The sequence below is a fragment of the Chaetodon trifascialis genome, chromosome 1 (genome assembly GCF_039877785.1).
Source record: "Chaetodon trifascialis isolate fChaTrf1 chromosome 1, fChaTrf1.hap1, whole genome shotgun sequence".
NCBI classification, from domain to species: Eukaryota; Metazoa; Chordata; class Actinopteri; order Chaetodontiformes; family Chaetodontidae; genus Chaetodon; species Chaetodon trifascialis.
Genome location: NC_092056.1, coordinates 24714154 through 24727037, shown reverse-complemented (window position 1 = coordinate 24727037; position 12884 = coordinate 24714154). Strand labels below are relative to the sequence as shown.

At 42.4% G+C, this 12884-nt stretch overlaps 1 protein-coding gene across 3 annotated transcripts in view; it reads left to right on the top strand.

The window, feature by feature from the left end:
• The first annotated feature begins 1570 nt into the window (after positions 1-1570).
• Positions 1571-12884, top strand: part of LOC139332229 (BTB/POZ domain-containing protein kctd15) — a 28332-nt gene continuing 17018 nt past the window's right edge. Inside the window, exons 1-3 of one of the 3 annotated variants that reach the window (XM_070963989.1) lie at positions 1571-2498; positions 5381-5556; positions 12607-12751. In XM_070963989.1, the coding sequence (XP_070820090.1) occupies positions 2490-2498; positions 5381-5556; positions 12607-12751 (330 nt within the window). In that variant the 5' untranslated portion in view covers positions 1571-2489. The other 2 variants (XM_070963983.1, XM_070963997.1) reach the window with 2 other exon arrangements.

The following is a 12884-nucleotide window of genomic DNA, read 5'->3' as shown; positions in this document are numbered from 1 at the left end:
CATACTATTTATCACACCAGAGAGTAAGAGGACAAAGCTTCTGTGGTAGAGAAAGGCACAATATTGTCCTCCTCTGCGCCACTTTAGGCAACACCACTAATAGCACCTGCTTTTGAACCTACAGGCGAAGTTATTATTCTTATAGGGTCATGCATTAATTCATACACTTCATTAGCATATGATGTCTGAAGGAGACTGAAGGGAAATTTTGACAGATTTTCAGTTGTTCCTTTTATGTATGCAGTTTAATCTTTCCCATCTTAAACATTTTAACTCGAAATTAAGCAACAAAAAAAATGAATTTGACCTCGGTTGTTCAACAGAGGCAAACATTTAAAATTGTGTGGAAATTTAGTGGAACAATCCTTTAATGGAAACTAGAACAGAGCCGTTATCTCTGTCTGCGCGTGCACCAGGGAGACCCAACATCAATAATCTCATTACTTGGGTCAAATATTACAATCAGACGTGCATTTTGTTCCCTGGAAATGAAAAGTCACTCGTTTTTAACCCTGTTGATATTTTGGTGTCAGTGACAGAAATGCAAAGCTTGGAGTGTCCTCCCACCTGTCCAGGCGATGGTCAGGAGGGTCAGATGTTTGGATCTGTTGTGAAATCTCAAAGCCACATGCAAATCCTCAAGATGACCTACTTCTCCCTTCCACATAGACACTCCGCTAAAATCCATAAATTAAGGAAATTAACTGATGGGGCCCGGGGCCACTTTGTAAGCTATTTAAATCTTTAAATTTACAACATCCCTGCATACTTCATGTAATTGAACTAACTCCGGGCTTGTTTCCTTTAATGAGAAAAAAAAAATCCAGTTTCCCCTCCAGTTTGTACCTCTGGAAACAACAAATCTGTGCCAGAGGGGAAGATGGGAGCGCTCTGAGGCGCTCTGAGGTCTGTCTAATTACGAAGACTTGGCCTGCTTCAAGGAGAAACGCATTCTCACACTCCCGCTACTGCTGTCAAATCACCTGCACAACTATTTTATTTCCTCTTTGAATACTTCTCATTGTACTTGATGCAGAAAAGAGCTGTATAAGATATAGTGCGTCCACTGAAGCCAAATTAGATATTATAGGAGTATTTAGCAGATAAAAATAGAATTATTTCGTTGCATAGACTCAAAAAAGTTAGCTTTTTTCGCCCTGTTGATAAACAATAGAAAAGGTTCCCCAAAAAAAGTGAGACTATATTTTCCGTGGACCAATAATAAGTTCCTACACTGGTTGGCGCCAAATATCAAGAAACGAATCTCACACATCTCTTAGGATGCTGGTACAGAGCAGCTAATTACTGGGCTCAATGTTGCATCAATTATTCACAGTTATTTACCCGCAAATAAACAAACATGCAAATAAATAAATAATCGTCTCCTTGGTGTGAGCACCTGCTTGACTCTCTCCTTTCCCTTCACTCGCTGCAAAATTGGCGCACCACTTCAGCTCTTTCACTTGCATTGTGTCTTTATACGTTGGAAAATAACAATGATCAGCCAAAACCTTATTTTCCAAAAGTCTGGAGGCTGCCTGCTTTCACTGGAGAATGAGGAGGGGGGGATGTTCTGGGCAGATATCTCCATCTAAGCCCTGCGCTATAATTGAAATGGCGCATTTGGCTGCAGGCAGGTTGTGAGGGCGCTTTCTGCAGCAGCATGCATGCATGTCCACAGACGTCATTTGATTTTAATGGCCTGCAGGAAATTTGGCGTTACAACTCCAGACATTAAGGCAAGGGAGAGAGGGAGAGAAAGAGAGAGCGGGGACACGGGAAAAATCACCGCATGAAAGATATTGGTTCAAGGATATCTCTTCATTTTCAACATATTTTTCTGCTGGGACTTTATCAACAAGTTACTGCGCCTTTATTGCATGTTGCCTCAGTGAAGGACTATGGCAGCTCGCCTGGCTTTAAACTTTAAATTTAGGCTGGAGATGGAGATGGAAATGTATGCCTACTAGCTGGAACTGCCTGGGGAACTATTACATCAGACGAAATGACAATGATTAAAATCTGCTTTTTGCTGCTCTAAATCTATTGAGCGACTAACAGTTGCCTGTTTCCTACCCCATCTAAATCACAACTTCACACCGTTAAGGGGAACGATCTACTTTTGCCGGGAAAAAAATAAGATAAGTTATTATATCTGTGCAGTCATAATTTCGGGAATAGGCGGGTATCACGTTTTCTTCCTTGAGAAAATTGCCTGGGCGAGAGAGTGGAGTTGAGCTAATTGTAGCCTAATCCCTGGCCCAGAGGCGCTTGGGCAGCCCGAAGCAAGAATTTTCTTTTTTAGCTCTGCTCTGTTATTTAGAGACGGATTATTGGCTTTCTTCTTCTCATAACAAACCACAGGGGCAGTTTCATTTAGGCAAAAAAGCAGACAAGAAGCTGAAATACGAAGCAGGATTCCAACAAGAGCGCACATTTTTACGCGTATCCAAATAAGAGCAGAGAAGGGGAAGGAGATCATCTCATCTATGTACAAGGTAAGGACGCTTCCTGTGCGCTTTGGTACAAAGAAGCTTGGTGAGGACAGGTCGAGCCAGCCTTGCAATAGAGCCTTTAAAGCCACAGAGACTCTTTGCAAGCAGTCCATCCCGGCCACAGCCTAGTGTCTTTTAAAAAGCAGTTTTTGTGTGGGATACGGAGCACACACTTGGCTTTCCCGAGCGGCAGTATAGGTTCGTGCTGGAGCTGGATGGTGTTGTAGTTGTACCACAAACTCGAGAGCATTTGGAGAAAATATTTGAAAATTTTGGGGGTTACGCGGACAGCAGCTGGGACTGACCGCCGGCACGGATTTCCTCTGGACTCCCTACAATGTTTGAAACGGTACGGTGACATTTTTAATATTACAGAATCCAATGTTTTTACGCACAGTGCAGGCTCAGTCTGTACAGTTTTCGATGAGCATAGGCGAACTGGTGCTGAAGAGTACCGCCAATACTGCTCGACCGAAAGGGGGTTAGCCTCTTTTCCCACAGACTGGACAGTTCACACGTGTGGGTTTTATCAGGCGGGCAATGAATCACACGTGTCGGGATTATGCTTTTAATTGTACAGCAGGAATAAGACGCCATATTGAGCAGATTTGGTAGAATTAAAGGCAGAGCGCAGCCTTATGGTTTTCGTGTTGAGTGTAATGTTGGCTCGGATTGTTTTCTATTTCAACGTCCCCGAGTCCGTTTTATGCTTATTTTATTTGTGAAATTGGCTGCGACGCTTGGAGAGGGTCAGCGGAAGGAGGCAGCGACACATCAGCTCTAAGGACAAAGTTGATGCCTTTAAAGCTGCTGTGAGCTTGTGAAGGAATTTGTCATATATGGTTTGTGTATGAGAGAGAGAGAGAGAGAGAGAGAGAGAGAGAGAGAGAGAGAGAGAGAGAGAGGATCAGGGATCAGGAGAGCCAAAATGTTGAAATGGCTGAAATTGTGATTGGGAGAGAGGGGAGAATATTATGGGTCTGTTTCTTTCCATTTATGTATCCAAGTATAATTTAATTACTTAATTTATTGGTTGGTTGAAAGACAGCAATAGAGAGAGAGAGAGAGAGAGAGAGAGAGAGAGAGAGAGAGGGAGAGGGAGAGAGAGAGAGAGAGAGAGAGAGAGAGAGAGAGAGAGAGAGAGAGAGAGAGAGAGAGTGTGTGTGTGTGTTACGGTGGGACAGCCCGGTATGTACCCCAAACTTCTTAAGTCTTTCCAAGTTTTTCCCTTTTCCTGGGATTTGAAATGTAATCCCGTTCTCCTGTAATCGTATTAAACGAACATGATACCGCGGTGAGGCGGGCAACACCCTGCGAAAGAAAGCTCCAGTCTCACTTCGTGCCCAGCGGCACTTCTCTCAGAGCCGAGGGGCCGATCTGGACTTTCATAAAGGCCTCCACTTTTACCAACTATGACAGTAAAACAGTCCATATGTGCAACAACAAACGGATCAATTCTCCTGATTTACTGAAGGATGAAATGGTATTATCTCAATCTGCTCAAGCCCAGTTATGTGGCTCCCAGTGTTATTGAAAGTTTGGTTCTAAATTGCGCCAGGAAAGGTCTGTATTTCAACCAAAGCCTGGAGGGTGATGGAGGAGTAATGATTAAGAGGACAAACTGTGACCTTCTGTCTGTGATCAGGAGGAACCATAAAAATAAGATCCGATACTTTTAAAACAGCAAACCTTTGTTCTATTTACTTAAATAACCGGATCATCACATGATACAAACCACACTGACATTCTATCTGACGCCCCCTCTCTGATTTACACTTGAACTTCGAGTCCTATCAAAAATGTAGCCAATCTCAGGTTAGGTGGTTTACCTGCAGCAAACAAATGACACACAAATTACGTAAATTGGATATGAGATCCTCCTTTGCTCTTCAGCAAGCAGTGCGGAATCAAACGACGGCGTATCGAAGTGAATTAAAAAAATATCTTCATCAACATTTTAGCAGCAAATCAAATTCAGCTCCGCGTTGACCTCTGAGTGCACCAGCGTGCTCCCAAGCCAGCTCTCCCAAACATCCGCTTCCGCAGTCGACAAACTCAATGTGCTGGCCTGAGAGCAGCGAGGTTTTAATTATTCTCTGCAATTATTTAAAACACCATCCGTGTGATACTGAGTCACAGCATACATGGATGCTGCGTGGTGTGGCCTGTTATCGCGGACAGCAGGATGATGTGCCCTCTCAAACTGAACCCCGGTGCGTTTTGACGCGCGCTCACTCATAAACTTATTTTTCGTGTGCCGCAGATTATTGCAGCGCAACAACACGAGTCGCAGGTTTCTGTCGTTCCATGACAAGTCATCACCTCAGCCTTTTGTTTTGAACGTATGCCTGTGCTAAGAGGAAAAAGTTGCCCCCCTTCCCGCCGTGTTTCCCTTGCTCTCAGATTGGTGGTTGGTGTGTCTGGGCGCATCACGTCTAACACATAAGGCGACCTTTAATTAGAATATTGCAGCAGCAGTTTGTTTTATTCCCCTGGAGGCTGACACCTAGCATTCCTCCCCCCTCTCCCTCTCCCTCTCTCTGTCTTTCTATCCGTCCATCTCTCTCTCTCTCTCTCTCTCTCTCTCTCTCTCTCTCTCTCTCTCTCTCTCTCTCTCTCTCACCCCGGTTCTCTAATAAGCATCCTCCTATCCTCGCCTCCGGTGCTGCATGAAAAGATGCAAACATACTTAATTAGAGCGGTGGCAATAATTTCCAGGCTAAATATGCGACCAGACAGACATGGAAGTGATCTGATAGCATTCAGAAAGGATACTACCTGCTTCCCTGTGTAGGATCCCTGTGTTGTTGTTGGCTTTTTGTTTTGTTTTGTTTTGTTTTTTCTTTATCTTTATTCCCATGGCTTTTCTGTACACTTGCTTTCAGGAGGGAAGAAGCATGTCACGGCTGTCTCTGACCCGGTCCCCGGTCTCTCCTCTGGCCGCTCAGGGGATCCCTCTGCCGGCTCAGCTGACTAAGGCGAACGCCCCGGTGCACATCGATGTCGGGGGACACATGTACACCAGCAGCCTGGCGACCCTCACCAAGTACCCAGACTCAAGGTAAGACCCGTCCCTGGCTCTCTCACACGCTGTAGCCTCATTGCTGGAGTTTTCTTATTCATTCATACTCTTTGTGTTATTTATGGAAAATCATTATTATGGAAATGTTGTCATGTTGAAGAGAAGATGGATCTGCATCTTGTTGCTTGTTTTAAATGAGACAAGTATGAATTTGTAGGATTTGAAGCCTCTTATTCTTTATTATGACAAATTCTAATTAAAACTTCAAGTAGATTGTAATCAGTTTATGTCACCATTTAATAGTTTAATATTACATTCTGGTCATTAAATCAATTATTGCTTCTTTTTTTTTTTTTTTTTTTTTTTTTTTGGACTGGTTGCCTTAATTAAGTCTAATAGGATTTATGCTGTTAACAAGTCATTTGGCTGGCTGGCATTAGGACAACTACAGTGCAGCTTCCATACTGACACTTACCCTTGGAAGCTACCAGTTTGATATCTTTTCAAAGCACGTGGGGACATTCTCTTCCCTTCATTATTTCTAAAGTCTCATGGCTTTAAAATGATAAATTTGATTGTTTTTTGTTTGTTTCAGTTCTCGATTGTTTTAATTGTTCGATGAATCCCTCCAAGGCTTTTCTTTTTTATCTCCTTTCACATGAGGTGGTTGCATATGAAAATTCAGCTGCCGTGAAGCTGTCAAGTGACGTACATTTCACATGTTGTGCTGCTGATTTGGATGGTGGTGTTTATGTGAATTTACCGCCACACAAACATTTCTGCGTGCACTACACCCCCTTTTGCCTTTTTTTTTTTTTTTTTTTTTCTCAGTAGATCAGGGTGCTGTTCAGAATCCTTGAGGGGAAAACAGTGATGTAAATGTCCAGATCCCTGCCATCAAAGCAGATGTGGGGCAGCTTTAAATCTGATTTAAATCTAGCTCGTTGGCATGTTACATATTGATTTTCTTGACCATTTTAGAACCGGCATGTATCACCATCGGCTCTTCTTTGTACTCATTATTTGTGATCAAACACATGGGTTATTTTCTAGATAAGTGTATTATAATAAAAGTTTTATGACTGCCGTGCCGTACATTCCTGTCTTGTGTGACAACCTCATTATTCTAAATTTTCAAATAGCCTAGAAGACAGCTTCTATTACAGTGAAACTTTGAAATGTCAGCATCTAAAAGAGTGACTTTGTGTTCACTGAATATTTGCGTTTGACAGAAAAGGAAAGGGGCTCCTGCTCTCTCAGGCATCTGATTCTCTCACACATGCACCAAACAGGCTTTTTTTATTTTTGATGCATTTCCATTGCAAGATTTAGTCATGATGATTCAGATTGTGTAAGAGCTATTGGTAATCCACCCTCCCACTTTATTCACGTTTTTAGCTCCATCCACAAACAAGGTGACACCACCGGAGGTAGCTCTGGAAGCGAACACACACACAGCTAATGATCAAATATCTCTGTTCTCTGCTGATTTCCACTGTATGGATTTCACCATGTTAAAATGATGGGATGTTTTAGGCCCCCTGCTTTTGCCTCTAACGCAGTGTGTCATTCGTTACATTATACAGTCTTGGCTTCTGCGTCAGCTGACAGAGTCCCATGTGGGCCAAGGTAAACATTCACCAGGTTGTTAGAAAATCTGCCAAATTGGCTACAGGAAACAATCCACATAATCCCTTGGTAATAAAGTCTTGATATTCATAGAGGCCGCTGACAGGAAATCCCTGACAACTCTCCTTTTATTCTTGACTGTAACAAGTCATGAGAAAAATAAAGCTCATCCCAGACAAGGGTTTATGATTGTTTTCGTTATGAAGGAGCTTTTTTTTTCCACTGCCTCACTGTTATATATATTAGATTTGTCCAGGGGCCACAAGACATTAGGGTTTGAATCAAATGTGCCAGTGTTATTTGGATCTTGATGTTTTTGAAGCTGCAATTAAAGCTGTTTGGAGGTTTTCATTTGTTTTAAAGCATGTTTTAACACACCTCAGATAGGGGTAAAACTACAGGGCTGTTTTTCATTTTTGTTTCAGTTTAGTTTTAGTGTATTGCTATTGTGTTTCTGCAATTTTTTTTTATTATTTTGGTGCAGCTTTACACTTTCACTTTCACTGTCATTCATAGGGAGAGACACACAGGGCATCGTGCACATAGAGCACAGAGAGTCGTGTCACCCAAAGAGTGTTTTTACAGTGAGAGTAAAGACTGGATCCCAGTGTGAGTGGTAGTTGGAGTGCTCTTTCCTCTCTCTCTCTCTCTCTCTCTCTCTCACATGCTCCTTTGCTCCCTCTCCCTTGCTATCTCTCTCTCTGTCTCTTTTTGTGTCTTTCTCACTCTGGATCACACACACACACACACACACACACACACACACACACACACACACACACACACACACACACACACATACACACTCACACACATACACTCACTGTTTCTTGCTCTCTCTCTCTCTCTCTCTCTCTCTCTCTCTCTCTCTCTCTCTCTCTCCCTCCCTCTCTCTCTCTCTCTCTCTCTCTCTCTCTCTCTCTCTCTCTGCCTCCTCAGTGAACAGTTGGCCTCAGGGCTCCACTTTCCGCTGGAGCCAGTAGAAGGAGGGGCCCTTTTGTGTGAATTAGGATAATGGCTGACAGCAGAAAGCAAAACAGTTACACTGGCATAGCCATATACGCCATGTTCAGCCACGTCCGGTCAAGCAGGCCGTGTTGGCAAAACTGAAAACATGACTACTCAAAGAGCAGGGTTAAAGAGTTTAAAGTTGATGATTACTTTTAATAGATTGGCCCCTAAATAATGTAGCATGCCAAGAGAAAGTTAGTCTAGTAACTAATGTGTGGTTATTCATCTTCCTCTGTGCGGCCCATATTAAGGGACAGGGGTCATGAAACATTGATGCACACTCTGTGTAGCTCTCAGAGAGGACAGTCTGAGCAGTCACTTGAACAGAAGCTGAGGAAATTAGGGGAAATGTTCCAGAGACAAGGAAACTATTTTGAAAGGACCACTGGACATTTTTCTCTTTGAAGACAAGTCTTCTGTGTCCAGAGACGATAGATCTATACTGGCTTCATGGTCTTTTACTGGTCCTCTGTATCTAACAGTTTCCTTTTCTGTAAGCTGAAATCACCATGTTTAATACAGCAAACGATGTCTCATCATTATGCACGTCTCCGAAATTGTTATATTTCCATCCCATTTTTAGGCCTTAGCTGTTCTAAACATGGCCTCCAGTCTTTTGTTTTTTAGGGTTTTTAAAGAGACTATATGGCACTAACACGCTGCCATGATCCAAAGTAAAATTAGCTGTTTGATAAGACTTTTAGTTTTAATCACTTAACATGAAATAATAATGAGAGTTAATTGTTGCTCTTGCACAGCAACAGTCAAGATATGTAGCTAAAAGAAATCAGATAAAATGATTTCATGAACTGCAGATAATCGCTGTGATAGTTAGCAGCACATATTGTGAGTGTAAAAGTGGGGATGTTTGGTAAAAACATACAGGCAATTCAGTGGTGCATGTGCAATTCATATCTTGGACCCATGCAGGCAAATACTAGGCAAGATATGATGATGATGACATTTATTCACAGAAAACCATTTAAGAAGATTTCTGTTGCTAATTTAGCATTGAAATGTAGACACATGGACACTGGGAACAGCCTGAATTCAGCAGTCATTGTCATATATTCTGTTTCTGTCATAACATTCAGCAAAATTAAAATTAGATTTCTTGTTTTGAAACTTTTGTCACACATTTTTTGGAAGAGTTTTTTGAGAACCATCAGTTTCTACACTTTTAAGTGGGCACAGTAGCGATCTGGTTTTTAATTTGTGATTCCTCCTACTCAAAAGCCACTGTGGGCAGCCATTGATGTCAGGCTGGACCCACTCAGCGAGATCCCTGGGTGTGTTGGTTGCGCTGTGCAGGAAGCTGCTGGGTGTCGTGCGTTCATTAGGTGTCCATTAGTGTTCCAGTTTCCAGATAGCATCCGTTCTTGTAGAATCAGTGATACCTGCGCTGCATCCCCCTCCCACCTCCTGCAGACATGTCTCTGGCAGCACTGAGCCACTGCTGCATGAGGATCCTGCCAGATATTGCCCACCTACTGCCCCACTGCCTGCCCTCACTTGGCACTGCTGGGGTGGGAGATCTGAGCTGTTCCTGTCCTTGATAACCTCCCACACCCACCACCTCCCTCCCTCTCTTTCTTTCCTTTCTTTCTCTCTTTCTATATAATTCTGTCATAGCTTTTATTCTCTCTCTCCATCGTTCTTCCTCTCGTTTTGTGTTTGTTTCATTCCCTGCTTCTTTCTTTTTTCCTCTTCACTTCCGCTGTATTTTTATCTCTGCCTCTCCCTGTCAATCCCCTTGTTTTTGGCCTGTTTGTTTATGTATGCTCTCTCTTAATTTCTCTATGTATCCCCCAACTGGCTCTTCTCTCTACCTACCTGTTAAGACCCCCAGCCCCCCCACCACCCCCCCTCAATTCAGGGATTGAACAGAAAGAGAAAAAATGAGGAGACCAACAGAGAAAGAGAGAGAGAGAGTAGAAGAGAGAGAAAGAAAAAGAAAAACAGGCAGCATTTTAATTGCTTTTTAAAAAAGTGGAGATGAAAAACAGAGTTAGCCTGGAGGGGTATGGTGAAATTCTAGCTGGAAGAATTGCAAGACCATATGAGAAAGGAACACCTCGGGCAAAACAGGGAGATGAGTATTGGTTTTTTTATAAAGCATTTTGCATCGATTTCCAGAGAGAAAGCGAGTAAGGGAGAAGGATGGAGACAGAGAGAGAAAGAAAGAAAGAGAGAGAGAGAGTGAAAAAGAGAAGGGATGGCAGGAGGGGAAGGAGGGAGGGAGAACCATCTTTGCTCTGCTTCTTCACACAGTCAAGTCAAAGAAAAAGAAACGGGTGAATTTGACATGATAGCTTCAGCGTGTTGAGCCAACACATCAGGGTTAGGAGATACCTGATACAACCATTAAAATACATCTTGCACACTTTTACAAAGTAGAGGATTGTGATTGTACATTCAGTAAAATGAGTGTGTAAGTGAAGCCAGCCCTGCTGTTTGTTCATTGACATTCCCACTGCGGCTCCCTTCCAGTGTCTTGTAATAGAGTTTGACAAAGCCAGTGCTCAGGCAGTGTGTGTGCCGGTCGGGCGTGTTTGCAAATAGGTTTTACGATTTTCTTTGTCATACAAGTTTGTCAGCCAACCTAGAAGCTGTTGCTGTGATTAAAGAGCTGATTGCATCAAAATGATGATAATAACAGCAACGCGGCACCATGCCAAGAGCTGTTTCTCAGAGAGACGTTGGAAATGTGCAGCGAAACCGTTAGGGAAGTTACATGCAACAGATTTCTTGTGTAAATCAGGAGTACGACTTGTTTGCATTGCGCAGGCACTCCAGGTTTCTCTGCTGAGGGAGATGCGAGATTTGCTTCAAAATGAGTCACAAAATTAAAGCACATTTTTGCACTTCAGAGTTACATAACTTGAAGCTTTGGGGGTACAAAACTTTTACCAACACTTGAAAACACTTGTACAAGCTGCATCCTCAATATTTTAGAGATGCTAAAAAAAGTGTTTTTAATTATTGAATAGTGATATTTAGCATGTGAGAGTGAACAAACAGACAAAGTGGAGGTGCCCAGATGAGATTATTAGACCAGAGAGAGAGGGAGCTGCAGGTAAGCGGCAGGAAAAGCACATAAAGATGAGGGGAAATGAATATCTGTCCAAGGGTATCTCAAGGCACAGCGCCAACATGGTGTGATGAAAGTTTAAAGATAACAGCAATTTCCACTCTTTGCTTTGATGAGCCCCTGTAGCCAACTTCAACTAAGCCCTTAATCTTGCAGAACACTAGTGGAAGGAGTTAACAGCAACAAGTGTCTTATTATTTCTCCAAGATTTTGCCAATATTTGCAAAAACTTAACCACATGCATCTAATTACTGTTTTTAATAAATTAGTCTGTTTTCATTCGGAGAACATTATTGATGTCATTTTGGGTAATGTTATTTTCATTGTTTCAGTTGTTATTTTATATTTTAGATGTTCTTCAGTCCTTGTATTGCCTTTAAAAATGAAACCAAATAACTCATCTAATTTAGCCTAATGTCTGCAGATAATACAGGAGAACCAAAGTGAACATACAACATATTTTCTGTGTTGACACATGAGTCATGTTTCTTTTCCTTGAATGGACCCCTGACAACAAACGCAAATATGTTGACTTCATGTTCAGTTATTTTGTCCATTTTCACCAAAATATGTGTCTGAAATTATGGACTGCTGCAGATCACAAAGGAACTCAGAAACATAGTTTGAAATGGGCAATGCAAGAGTCATCAGTTCATCTTAAGCAAACTGCCATTCGACAGAATCATGTGGTGAGATTGTGTCTCATACAAACAAAACACAGAGCATCTGATAGATATCATCACAAACTGTTAGAACTGCACACAGTAGGGGTGCAGCTGTCCAGAGCCCTCACACATTCATAACAAAGTCAAACTGTAAAAGTAAAATATTTTTTACAGATGTTCTCCTCACATTAGTATGTGGACCTCCACCACTTCCTACCTCTGTTTCATTTCCAGCCCTCTGACAGATGGAATAATAGAGTTGTAATGCTACATTCATGCCATTAATTTCTGTAAGTACAAGCAGCAAGCGTGTGTGTTGTTATAATCTCTCTGCAGAAGGGACACTTCAAACAAGTCTGGAATGGAGGAACTGTGCCTTAAGCCCCTTGTTTCAACCTGCGATGCTAATGCATTTCAAGCTTAGTGCTAATAAAATTGAAAAATAAATGGAGGGTAATTGTTTCATGCATTTGAAGGGAGCTGGCTCATTCCATTATGTGTGTGTGTGTGTGTGTGTGTGTGTGTGTGTGTGTGTGTGTGTGTGTGTGTGTGTGTGTGTGTGTGTGTGTGTGTGTGTGTGTGTGTGTGTGGCTGCCTGCATGTGCGCGTTTGTGTGTGTGTGTGTGTGTGTGTGTGTGTGTGTGTGTGTGTGTGTGTGTGTGTGTGTGTGTGTGTGTGTATTTCAATTTTCAGAATCAGTCGTCTGTTCAATGGCACCGAGCCCATCGTGTTGGACAGCTTGAAGCAGCACTACTTCATAGATCGAGACGGCGAGATATTCCGCTACATTCTCAGTTTCCTCAGGACCAGCAAATTGCTCCTTCCAGATGACTTCAAGGTATATATCTGCACCACAACATACTGTATTGTGTGTACTTGACTGCACCATCAGCTCGCACAGTTCGAACAACATAAAAAGCTTGAGTCTGTTAAGCCATCTGTCCAGACACGCAGTAGTACCGTGTGAGATC